Consider the following 12,103-nt stretch of genomic DNA (forward strand, 5'->3'; position numbering starts at 1 on the left):
GGCCATTTTTTTCTAATAATACACTGCATGGTTCCCCAAAGACTTGTCCTTGATTGTGATGGGACAGTGTGCATAGAAACAAAAAGTTTCAATACTCACACAAACTTGGCAGAACCAAACGATAATTTCCTTATTCTTTAACACATTAATATCCCTTTCAAGAAAAAGAAAACAGGAATTAGCTAAATGAGTTTGTGGGGGAAAAAATGCTTCCTTTGTGTGTAGACTTAAACCTTGGCAACCTTTGCATTATTATGCAGTATTACTTGACATCTTTTTTGATTGATAAAGTGGAGAAAATGAACATGAAACAAATAAATATCCATTCCTACATTTTTACTCCCCTTTCATTTTTTCCTTGCCAGCAAAAGCATGGCCTTACACATACCTCTGCATCACACACTCAGCCCACACTTGGCACTGCAGGAGGCCTGTGACTCCCTGGCTTTCAGGGTGTAAGGCCATCTGGTAACAGCTGTTTCATGCAGCATTCTTAATCACTAGTGTTTGCCAAATGTTTTAAACCCCCCCTTTTTTCCCTCCCCAAGGCCATTGGAAATGCCAAAACCACCCGAAACGACAACAGCAGCCGTTTCGGAAAATACATTCAGATCGGCTTTGACAAGCGATATTACATCATCGGAGCCAACATGAGGACTTACCTACTGGAGAAGTCGAGAGTGGTCTTTCAGGTTCGTGTTATGACTTATGTAGATTAAGAAAAGGGTTTATGACCAGGCCCCTGAGTAATATGTTGACAATTGCAGCAATTACAGCTTTTGGACATTGATTTGATGACATGGACCCCTCGCCTTGTCCTTTGTGAGTTTCAAGCCCCCTTTCTCCCTGATCTGCTCTTGCAGGACAAACTTACAGTACATTTTGAAACAGAACACCACCCAGCTCAGTGCAGTCCCAGCCAGTCTTCTTACCTTTGACAGCCCTCTCCACTGGCAGCTGAAAGAAATTATCCATCACTGCTCTGAAAAGAAAATGCGACCACACCTGTACTTTTTGTGCCCTTTGTTCCCAGTTTTCTGTCTTGTCAGCCTGAGAGAAGTGACACACAGAGCTAGTCTGCACTGGCCCGTGAAAATCAGTATCATCTATTGCATTTTCTTGTTTCTAGATTCCTGAGTCACTTTTGATTTTCATGACTCTTCACTCCTAAGAAAAGCTTTTTATGAGCTGCCTTACTGATGCCTCATATAAACTGGTCTGGCATTGTTCTCCCATCAAAGCAGCCCTGCCTACCTGTCTGTCTCTATATACATCAGCATTCATTTCCTGTCAGACAGATCATGTAGAGTCATTCTAAAATGAGTGTTTGTAATAGCTGCCAAAATAGATCAATTTACACCACAAAATGAATTCCACTTTTTAAAATAAGATTCTTTTTCATTCCAAAGGATCAAATAGCTTTTCAGATCTTGGAAGGGGCTCACTTTGTCTCCTGCAGTAGCGCAGAATTCCAGTTCTGTGCTTTTGTTTTTCCCTGGACCTTCGGGTCAGGTTACTGTCATAGAGTGAGTTTCATGCCTGGACGACACTTTTAAAAAAACGTTTGATTTTAGGAACAGCACCAGAGTCCCAGCTCCAAGACAGGAGAAACATGGGAGAATGAACCCACTGTTTATGACAAAGGTTTGCTGAATTTAAAGCCAGTGCTCAGTTTACAATGAGTCGTCACAGTTAAATGAATTGTACCAGTGGTGCGTGCACAGTGTGTGTTGCATGTATATTTGAAAATAACTGTTAGGTGAGCATATGAAATGAAATGTTGTGTCCTGAAAAAGGTTTAGAGAAAAAACTTGTCAAGTGAGTTTTTCCATAAATGTGTTCCAGTGATTACAAATCATTTTGTTGTCTGCATTCATGCACGGTACACTTTACACAAAGTGACAGTGACTCAGTGTTTGTGAAGTGGACCTTAACGAGCAGGGAAAAGCAGTGTAACAGCTGTTCCAAAGAAGGAAGATGAAGAAAATGCTTTGTAACGTGTCATTGTCTGATTGTGTACTCGTGGGGGTGGCCGTTTTGTGTCTTTGTGGGACCTGGTGATTGTCTCATTTCACCCTGGTGCCAAACTGCAGTGAAAAGTCTCACCTGTTTGGTGGTTTAAAAGGCTGTGCAGGTGAAGTGGATTGTTGTGCCACAGAGGTAAATGGAGAAGCTACCTGCACTTTCAGGTTGTTATTGCTGGGTTTTCCAGATTGCCATTCTCAGTTTAAAAATTAATGCCAAACTCTTGATTTCTCTTTAACACCAGTTCTGCTTTAGTTATTTATCCTGATGTCACCTAGGCAAACTATTGCTCAACCTGTCTGATTCTAGCTCAATCTCACCCTGTCTGATTATGAGCACCTGCAGGACTATGTCACTTTGGTCCTGAGCTGACTCAGTGAAGATGTCATGGATGGTTGAAAGGTTTTCAGACCTGGACTGTTTAAAACATGAGAAAGACTGAAGCCTTCAGAAATGTTCTACATGGTTGTGGGATAGGCCATCATCTTCAAACTGAAAGGGTTTTTGCACATTGGAAACTTTGGGAACATGTCAAAATCAGATGCCTAGAGAGGCTCAGATATGGATCGTGGAAATTCTCAGTTGACACCCCAGGTAGGGTTAGGGTTAGAATTCACTCACTACTTAGACAATTTTTAAGCTCAGTGCTGGATTTTGGGGCCCAAGTCAGGTTTAGGATGGCTGGTTTTGTAGTCCTATCTGACATTTTTATTTTCAGAAACTCTCGGGCCTGGGTGGCGCGGTGCACCGGGTGTTAGTTGTATCCCGAAAATGAGTCGGCGGTTTCAAAAGTTGTCATCAGGCTTTATTAAATCTCGTTTTATTGCAAGAGCTTTGATCAACGGTCTTGATTGTTTCCCACTCATACAGTACCTTTAGGTTTTTTGAAAATGTCAAAATCCAATGCCTAGAGAAGCTCAGATATAGATCGCAGAAATGCTCAGTTGACACCCCAGGTAGGGTTAGGTTTAGAATTCACACACTACTTAGACAATTTTTTAGCTCAGCACTGGATTTGGGGGCCCAAGTCAGGTTTAGGACGGGTGGTTTTGTAGTTCTATCTGAAAATTATTTTTTCAGAAGCTGTCTGGGGTCTGGGTGTCATGGTGTACCGCGTGTATCCCGAAAGTGAGTCGGTGGGATCAAAAGTTGTCATCAAGCATTATTGAATCTTATTTAATTGCAAGAGCTTTGATAAGTTGTCTTGATTGTTTCCCACTCATACCTTTAGGTTTGGGGAACATGTCAAAATCCGATGCCCAGATTGGCTCAGATATAGGTTGCGGAAATGCTCATTTGACACCTTAGGTATAGTTAGGGTTAGAATTCACACACTACTTAGGCAAATTTTAAGCTCAGTGCTGGTTTTTGGGGCCATAGTCAGGTTTAGGACGGGTGGTTTTGTAGTCCTATCTGAATTTTTTTTTTCATAAACTCTGGGGCCTGGGTGTCATGGTGCACCGCATGGTAGTTGTATCCCGAATCTGAGTTAGTGGTATCAAAAGTTGTCACCAAGCATTATTGAAACTCATTGCAAGAGCTTTGATCAACGGTCTTGATTGTTTCCCACTCATACCTTTAGGTTTTGGGAATATGTCAATATCCAATTCCCAGAGATTTTCAGATATAGATCGCTGAAATGCTCAGTTGACACCCCAGGTTGTGTTAGGGTTAGCATTCACGCACTACTTAGACAGTTATATTTCTAAATAATGTATTTGTTGCTCATTGCTCATTTCTGACTGTTTGTTTATGCCTGATAATAGTAGAAAACTGAATCTAAAGCCTAATCAAATGTTCTTATATTAACGGAGTTTCTTGTTTTCTTCAAGTGTCACTGCTATCAACTTTGCTAATGTTTTTAAAATGAACTTGCATGCTGAATATCAGTGCTAATCTTTTTGTAACAATTACAGTCAACACATAATAAACTTTATCAGTCTGCTGTTAGGGTAGCAGATTTAAGTTCATGTGGAAACTTTGGACAGTTCACATGGTCCTGAGCTCCGTCATCAGCGTAATAATGTTTGATTATATTTCAGGCTGAAGATGAGAGAAACTATCACATATTTTATCAGCTGTGCGCCTCTGCTAGCCTGCCCGAGTTTAAGGATCTCTCATTGAGTAAGTGCCTTTGTCTGTCTGTTTTTTGAAGGAGCAATGATCAGCTGTATCAGGGTGAGAGATGCTGCTCTCTTGGAACAAACCCCCTGGTTTTGATGGTGACTTGTCTTTGACAAAGCAGCTTTCTCACGAGATGTGAATCTATCTCTAGGAAAATATATTCTAAATTTCTGAAGAGAGGAGTATTTAGCCCATTCATTGTTTTTATATAATTGCAATAAAAAGTACATACAGGGAACAATTTAGAGACACCAATTATCCTGGACAGTATGTCTTTGGACTATTGGTGTAAATCAGGACACCAAACCAGAGAGTGCCCCCATGGATCCAAAGAAAAAATGTAAACCTTGCACAAAACAGAACTGAACCCCACAAGGGCAGATGTTTCTGTGCTGGACTTGTAATTCTCTAATGACAACTGAAATCACTTTGTTTACAGAACAGGTAACAGTCTGCAGTTTCTTGTGCTGGAAGTAGGCTGACGTACAGGTTGTTACACAGGGGGCTGGACAGATCTGACAATTCTGACCCTCCCTCTGTGCTGGGCTGTACGGGTGGGTGACACAGTCTCTCACTCGCTCTTTCCTCCAGCCTCGGCAGAGGACTTCTTCTACACCTCGCAGGGCGAGAACATCTTCATTGATGGGGTGAACGACGCCAAGGACTTCGAGAAGACCAGGAAAGCCTTCACGCTGCTCGGTGAGTGACCCTGGGGTGACCACTCGGTCACTCTGTGTGGTCAGGAAGTCAGGGGCTCCAGACACCACTGGAATCAGACATGTTTACCTGTAATCGTTGTTGGTAGTCGGTGAACTATTATATTAATGATCACCATTAATATACTGTAAATGAAAAAACATTAAGGCAGATGATAGAATGTTAGAAACTTCCTACAGCTTTCCCCTTTCTCGATAGGATTATGTATGGAAATGTTGAATGTATGTTTTTTTGTCAATTAAAAACTCTACAGCTAGAGTGTGTTTTTGTTGGTGTGTGCAGCGCAATCTGTCAGTACTGTACAGAGATATTTTTGTCAGTATGGTGCTGTCTGCTTATAAGTGTTGTCTCACATATGTGTTCATACTGTAACCCTTGGGTACTGTAGTTTTGTCACATGTCCCGGGATTCTGTGTTGTTTTTTTTGGGGTTAAACAATATTACAATTACAGCAAACACCTTCTCAAGGACAAAAAAAGTTCTGAAAGTTTCCTCAGCATATCAATCACACGGGCGGAGCGGTGGCTCTGTGGCTAAGGATCTGCACCTGTGACTGGAAGGTTGCCGGTTCAAATCCTTCAGCCGGCAGAGGAATCCTACTCCGTTGGGCCCCTGAGCAAGGCCCTTAACCCTAACTGCTCCAGGGGCGCCGTACAATGGCTGACCCTGCGCTCTGACCCCAAGCTTCTCTCCCTGTCTGTGTGTCTGTGTCTCCATGGAGAAAAGCTGGGGTATGCGAAAAGACGAATTCCTAATGCAAGAAATTGTATAGGGCTAATAAAGAAACATTATTATATTACATTACACTGCACCAGAGTTTCACTGGAGAGAAATCATCCCTAAATGAATTCCACGGTAAAATATTTCTTCCATGAGGAGTTCCAGTGCCTGTGTACCAGAGGCACCCTGGTGATAAATAAGTGCCCAGACTGCAGCTATTCACAGAATTAGTTTTCCATTGTCTGCTGTGTTTTTCTCATACTGTTCTCCCACAGTGCAGTCTGTTCTCAAGTTATTACTTTCCAAAGAAGAAAAGAACCAGGTGCCCTGTGGCGTTCTAGCAAGAAGCGGAGGTCTGTTACAGGCCTCTCACCCAGGCACTCCACATTAATTGTGTTTGCTTCAGCTGATGGCCGGGTCGGAGCTGGGTCGTAACAGACCTTTCCTCCACTGTCCCAGGTTTCCCTCGCAGCCGGCCGCCAACCGCGACCCGTTTGGAGCATTAAGAGCTCCTCATGGTTTAAAGCAGCTCAGCCAGCGTTTTCAGTCGGAGCCCACCCACCTCCGAGCTGATGCTCTGCCCACTCTCCCCACGCCCCTCCGCCCACAGCTTTGTGTCTGAGGAGAATGTGTTATCACTTCGCCATGGAGCCACCCACTTCACAAACACGAAAATTAACACCTGCGCGAATTCCAAGCATGCGGCTTGTGAGCTCCTTGTGTGCATAATATAAGCAAGAATCCCCAAACGGCGATGCAGTTAAGCTGATCTCTGCATGTGTGCTTGGTAAAATATGGTTAAATTATTTAAAAAATGTTTTGGCCAATTTTTTCCAAAATCTCATTTTAAAAGCTTAAAAGCCCCTCCACCACCAATGCGCAGCCCCACCTGGATGATGCGACAGCTATTAGTGGGGAGGCGATAAGGGTGATGAAGCCAGTTGATAGATAAGGATTATAAGGAGTCCATGATTGGTAAAGGCCAAGGGAAATTTGGCTTGGACACCTGGGTAAAACCCCTACTCTTTTTAAGAAACACCCTGGGATTTTTAATATCCATGGTTTTACATCACATCTGAAGGATGGCATCTTTTTACAGTATAGTGTCCTTGTCACTGTCCTGTGGCATAAGGACCCACATAGGCAGCAGGATGAGCGCCCCCTGCTGGCCCCACTAACACCTCTTCCAGCAGCAGCCTTAGTTTTTTCCCCAGGAGGTCTCCCATCCAGGTACTGACCAGGCTCACGCCTGGTTATCTTCAGGTGTGAGTTGCAGAGTGATATAGCCGCTGGGGTATTAAGTTATTGACCTTTGCAGGTGTGAAGGAGAGTCACCAGATGAACCTCTTTAAGATTATTGCCTCCATCCTCCACCTGGGCAACGTGGACATCCGGTCAGAGCGCGACGGTGACTCCTGCTACATCCCTGTGAGTGTCTGGAGCCACTCTGCAACAGCATAACCATATTTCATGCCAAATCATTGTTTCGTTTTTGAAGCAAAGCTTTTTCAGTTTTGCATCCAGGATAAAAGGTTGTGTGGTCACCTTAAAACCAAACATACTGTACTTATAAAGTGGATTAGTGTTATAAATAAAGAGTATGGATGTTGAGGATATTTAAAAAACGGGTATGGTGTCATTTTGATTAATGAATCATGTAGTTCTGACCACGATAGTGACCTAGTCCTGCAATGATCACCGCTGATCCTGCAGTGATCGCATTCCAGCAGGGCAGTGTACATGCACAGTGGCTTTCTTGCAACATGACAATGTGACAGTTCTGCTGTAGATTCTGTGCTCATCAGACTGGAGCTCCATTAAAAATCTGTAGGGTGAAATAAGATGAAGCGTGACACTTAGGGCTCAGAGACCAGTGAACAGGCACATGCTTGTCCAAGGGCTTTGAGCTGAAAGGGACCTCAACTGGATCCTGCGTGTGCCAAGCACACCTGATGTACAGCTTATATTGTTTGTAGCGATGACCACTCCCACCACTGTCCCGAGACTTTCAGATGAGAGAGCATTGTCAGTCAGCCCTGTAGACTGCAGGTGTCTTGATGGCAAATATTAATCAGCATCAGAAATATTGCTGTGTCTTTTCTGTTCAATAAAAGATCTGTGCATCTCCTAGTACACAGATCTTCCTAATAATAACATATTAACCTTTTAATTATAAGTAATAAGTTCCTTTTGAGTAAATTAAAGAGCAAAATACAGTACACGTACCTCATTTGTTGTTCCCCATGTGTTTTGAAAGGGGATCACAAGGGGACTTATTCAAGAATTCAAAATAAGATAAGATCAGGCTACTTCAGGCTCATAAAGTAGCAATGATTATACAGGAAAAGTGCTGTTTTAAAGTGGAAATGGGAAACTCTGAAATCTTATGTTCAAAAAGCTGCTGGCACTCAAACAAAACAGATTGGCCAAAGTTCCTGCTCTCATACTTTAGTCTTATTTTAAGTTCATTTTTACCATGCTGTCCTGGAGCCAGATTTTGATTTAAGCAATTCAGGTTCAGCTGCCTGAGTACAAGCTGGTAAAGTATCCTTAGTCTTCTGCTGTCGAGAGCCTTGACCTCTTCCATTTACAAGTGTTTTTTTTTAGTAAGGTGCTTACAGTTCTACTGAAAAGGATGCGGATGGAAGACAGAAAATAGAGTAGAATCATATTCTGCAGCAGTGCACACGTTAGTGTGGCGCAGTGTTCAGTGTTCTGAATTTGTAACTGGAAGGCTGTGGGTTCAAATCCCACTTGAGACACTGCTTTGGCCCCTTCAGGATGGTGCTTCACATGAATTGCTCCAGTAAAATACCCAGCTGCTTAAATGGGTACTGTACGTCACTTTGGAGAAATGAAAGTAAATAAATTAGTAGTAATAGTATCTGGCATCCAAGGAGGTACTGTGGAGAAAGTGTCAGTGCTCTGTGTAAGTGAATTAGCTCTGGTCTAATTTTTTGCAGGCTGAGACCATCAAGCTGTGGCCACATGTGAAAATGTGAAAATGATCGTGATTCTTAGCCTTTAGTCATAAACGTTTAGATGTGCAGCAGGTCTCATTTTATACCTGTGTCTCAGCCTTATCGCTTCAAAAGAAATTAATTGCAATTCTTAAAAATGCCACAAAGCGTTTCGAAGGAAATGCGATAGTTTTAAACAGCTGTTTTTTCTCAGAAGTTTTTTTTTTGTAATTTCCTTTTTAAAAAACTGCAAATTACAGAATTGTGTAAGATTCCCAGACAAGCAGACCGGGTGTCATTATATTGGAACTGTTTAAATGTCCCTGAATCCTGCTCATGTGAAAGAGCCACCCTCTCCAATGGACAGATGCAATAATCAGTATAATTTGTCATTGATCTGGTGAAATGAAATACAGTCTTTCAGGACAGGAGACTGTGAGGGATGGGAGGACTGCTGGTGGTGATGATGGGAATTCAGTCTCAGCCTCAGGAAAAAGACCAATGAGTCAAAATTACGCTTCAGTAAACTAGTAACATCTTTTCAGAATAATTGAAAACATAAATGAAGATACAGTAGGCTGCTCTTTTTAATAATCTTATCTTGAAGCCTATTTCTTCCTTGACAGCTAGAAACAACTAGATGAATTGGTCTAGTAATTTTAATAATTTGTTTGTGGAAGTGTTTTTTTTTCTTTTGTCCGCAGTTGGTTTGTGGAGGTGGGAAGGGATTGATTTTTTCCTTTTCCTGGGAAGTGGGGTAGCAGTAAAACAAAGCCCCGTCTTTTCTGACCAGCGAGAAACCGCGTCTTCGTCTCGCGCCGCTGAAAAAGCACGATGGCGCGGGAAAGATGGGTTAGCCGCTGCACGCGCGCGGGGGACCTGAGGGGGCCGTGCACGTTCGTGCCGTGCCCTTCGCGGGGGTGACCGGCTTTCCTCTCCGCGCAGAAAGGCGACGAGCACCTGAACCACTACTGCGACCTGCTGGGCGTGGAGCACGACCAGATGGAGCACTGGCTGTGCCACCGCAAGCTGGTGACCACGGCGGAGACCTACGTCAAGCCCATGTCCAGGCAGCATGCCCTCAACGCTCGCAACGCGCTCGCCAAGCACATCTACGCCGAGCTCTTCAACTGGATCGTGGAGCACATCAACAAGGCACTGTACACCAGCACCAAGCAGCACTCCTTCATCGGCGTGCTGGACATTTACGGGTAAGAGCTCGACAGCTTAAATGATTTCCTGAGTCACCATACACAATATAAGTATACTTGCAAAAGATATTGTGTTTTTATTTCATAGTTAAATATTACAAGTATTTTTTGTGTGAGGAGTAAATAGCATTAAAGATAGCGATGTCTGGGTGGTCCATACAATACAGGTTTTATCATTATTATATTTATAATCATTTCTGGCCTTATGACACATACATGAAAATATTATATTAGATTTATTATAAGAGTGCCTTGACATTTGGCACCAAATAAAAACTAATAACAGACATGAATGTGTCTTTAAGTATTAATTTTATATGGAAAGTTTAAAAACACTTTATTGTACTAATATTTAGGCAGATTTAACCGTTCCCATAGGAATAAGGTTCAGATAACGTTTTTTTCCCACAATGCAAAAGCACAGAGGTATGGCAGGTGACTTTGTATGTACCTGTAAGTGAATCCTCGTCCTCAACAGTGCTTGCCTTCTGCAGGTTCGAGACGTTTGAGGTCAACAGTTTCGAACAGTTCTGTATCAACTACGCCAACGAGAAGCTGCAGCAGCAGTTCAACTCAGTGAGTATGAGAGGAATTGTCCTGTGCAAAGATTACAATATCCCATTTTTACCATCTTCTTTCACTGAATGGACATGTATCTGTAGTGATTTAATAGAGCGTTGTTTATCTAAAGGGACTGGATAAACATTTAGATGTCTATATTCTAATCCAAGTAATTTATCAATATAGCTAGCATTTATTAGGCTAGAAGTGAAAGTAAAGATGTTTTATTAAGGAGCAGTTGCTCATAGTGTACTTACAGTACTAGACCTTTGTCAAATCTGTCTCGGCAATCAATCAAATGGTTTAAGTCTTACCTCACCGATCGCTGTCACTTTGTCTCTCTCAATGGGTACAGGTCTGAAATTGGTCTTGTCAAGTCTGGTGTCCCTCAGGGCTCAATACTGGGCCCCTTGCTCTTCAGCATTTACATGTTCCCACTTGGTCAGCTTTTAAGATCACATGGCCTCAGCTTTCATTTTTACGCTGACGATACTCAAATATACATCCATACCAAACCCGACACTGATGTGGCTGTCTCTATTCTATCTAATTGCATCTCTGACATAAAAATTTGGATGACTCAAAACTTCCTTCATCTTAACTGTGACAAGACTGAAGTCATGCTTATTGGTACCCCCCATCAACTTCGTAAAGCCAGTCCTGTAACCCTGTCTGTAGATGGCTCTGTACTTGAGCTCCAATCAAAATTGAAAAACCTTGGGGTTATATTCGATTCTGGCTTAACATTCGACCCACATGTACAGCATACTGTCAAAACATCTTTTTTTCACCTTAGAAATATCGCAAGACTACGCCCTATGCTATCATTAACTGTGGCTGAAAAGCTGATCAACATATTTGTATTCTCTCGAATTGACTACTGCAATGCTCTGCTCCCTGGGGTATCTAAATCTACTCTGAACAAGCTGCAGTATGTCCAAAATTCAGCAGCCAGAATCCTGACCAGATCTAGTGCAAGTGTTCACATTACTCCTATCCTGGAGTCCTTGCACTGGCTTCCGGTCAAATTCCGCGTAGACTTTAAAATCCTCATGCTCACCTACAAGGCTTTACATGGCTTGGCACCTCAATACCTGTCTGAACTTTTATCGCCCTACTCCCCACATCGCAACCTCCGCTCTTCAAATTCTGCCCTCCTTACTGTCCCCCAAGCCCGTCTACATTGTATGGGCGACAGGGCCTTCTCCTGCTATGCCCCCAAGCTCTGGAACTCCTTGCCCAAGGATATTAGAGAGTCACCTTCTCTAAACTCCTTCAAATCCAGACTCAAAACCCTCCTTTTCAGAAAAGCCTTTACTTAACTGGTTCCATTCTTCACCCCTCTGCTCTTCTTAATACCATCTTCCACGGTCTCCTCTATTGTTATTGTTGTATTGTTGTAATTATAATTGTGTCCTGTCTTGTGAAATTTTCTTATTTATTGTTGTAGTCTTCTTATTTATTGTTATTGTCATCCTGTAAAGCGCTTTGAGAAGCCACCTTTAAAGGCGCTATATAAAATAAAGTTTATTATTATTATATTATTATTATTAATCATAAAGCACAGCTTTCATGAAACATTTACTGCCAATCTGAGTTTACAACCAGAAAAGCACACAGTGGCATTTTGAAATGTGACAGAAATACTGTATTTCAAGGCATGGGTTTCAGAGTGGCTACCAGGAGAATAAGCTTCTTGCGTGTACTGTAATCGTCCTGCCACAGCAGAGCAGAGTTCAATGCAAGTATACATACAAAATAACAGAAATCCATCTAAGAAAGACG

At 42.4% G+C, this 12,103-nt stretch overlaps 1 protein-coding gene across 3 annotated transcripts in view; it reads left to right on the plus strand.

Annotated features, from left to right (window-relative positions):
• myo5b (myosin VB) overlaps positions 1–12,103 on the plus strand; it is a 115,931-nt gene that overhangs the window by 61,654 nt on the left and 42,174 nt on the right. For all 3 annotated transcript variants that reach the window (XM_069186910.1, XM_069186909.1, XM_069186911.1), the window contains 6 exons: positions 549–692; positions 4,068–4,149; positions 4,741–4,848; positions 6,905–7,014; positions 9,492–9,757; positions 10,252–10,333. In XM_069186910.1, the coding sequence (XP_069043011.1) occupies positions 549–692; positions 4,068–4,149; positions 4,741–4,848; positions 6,905–7,014; positions 9,492–9,757; positions 10,252–10,333 (792 nt within the window). The remainder of the gene's footprint in view (positions 1–548; positions 693–4,067; positions 4,150–4,740; positions 4,849–6,904; positions 7,015–9,491; positions 9,758–10,251; positions 10,334–12,103) is intronic.

Source organism: Lepisosteus oculatus, chromosome 3 (genome assembly GCF_040954835.1).
Source record: "Lepisosteus oculatus isolate fLepOcu1 chromosome 3, fLepOcu1.hap2, whole genome shotgun sequence".
NCBI classification, from domain to species: domain Eukaryota; kingdom Metazoa; phylum Chordata; class Actinopteri; order Semionotiformes; family Lepisosteidae; genus Lepisosteus; species Lepisosteus oculatus.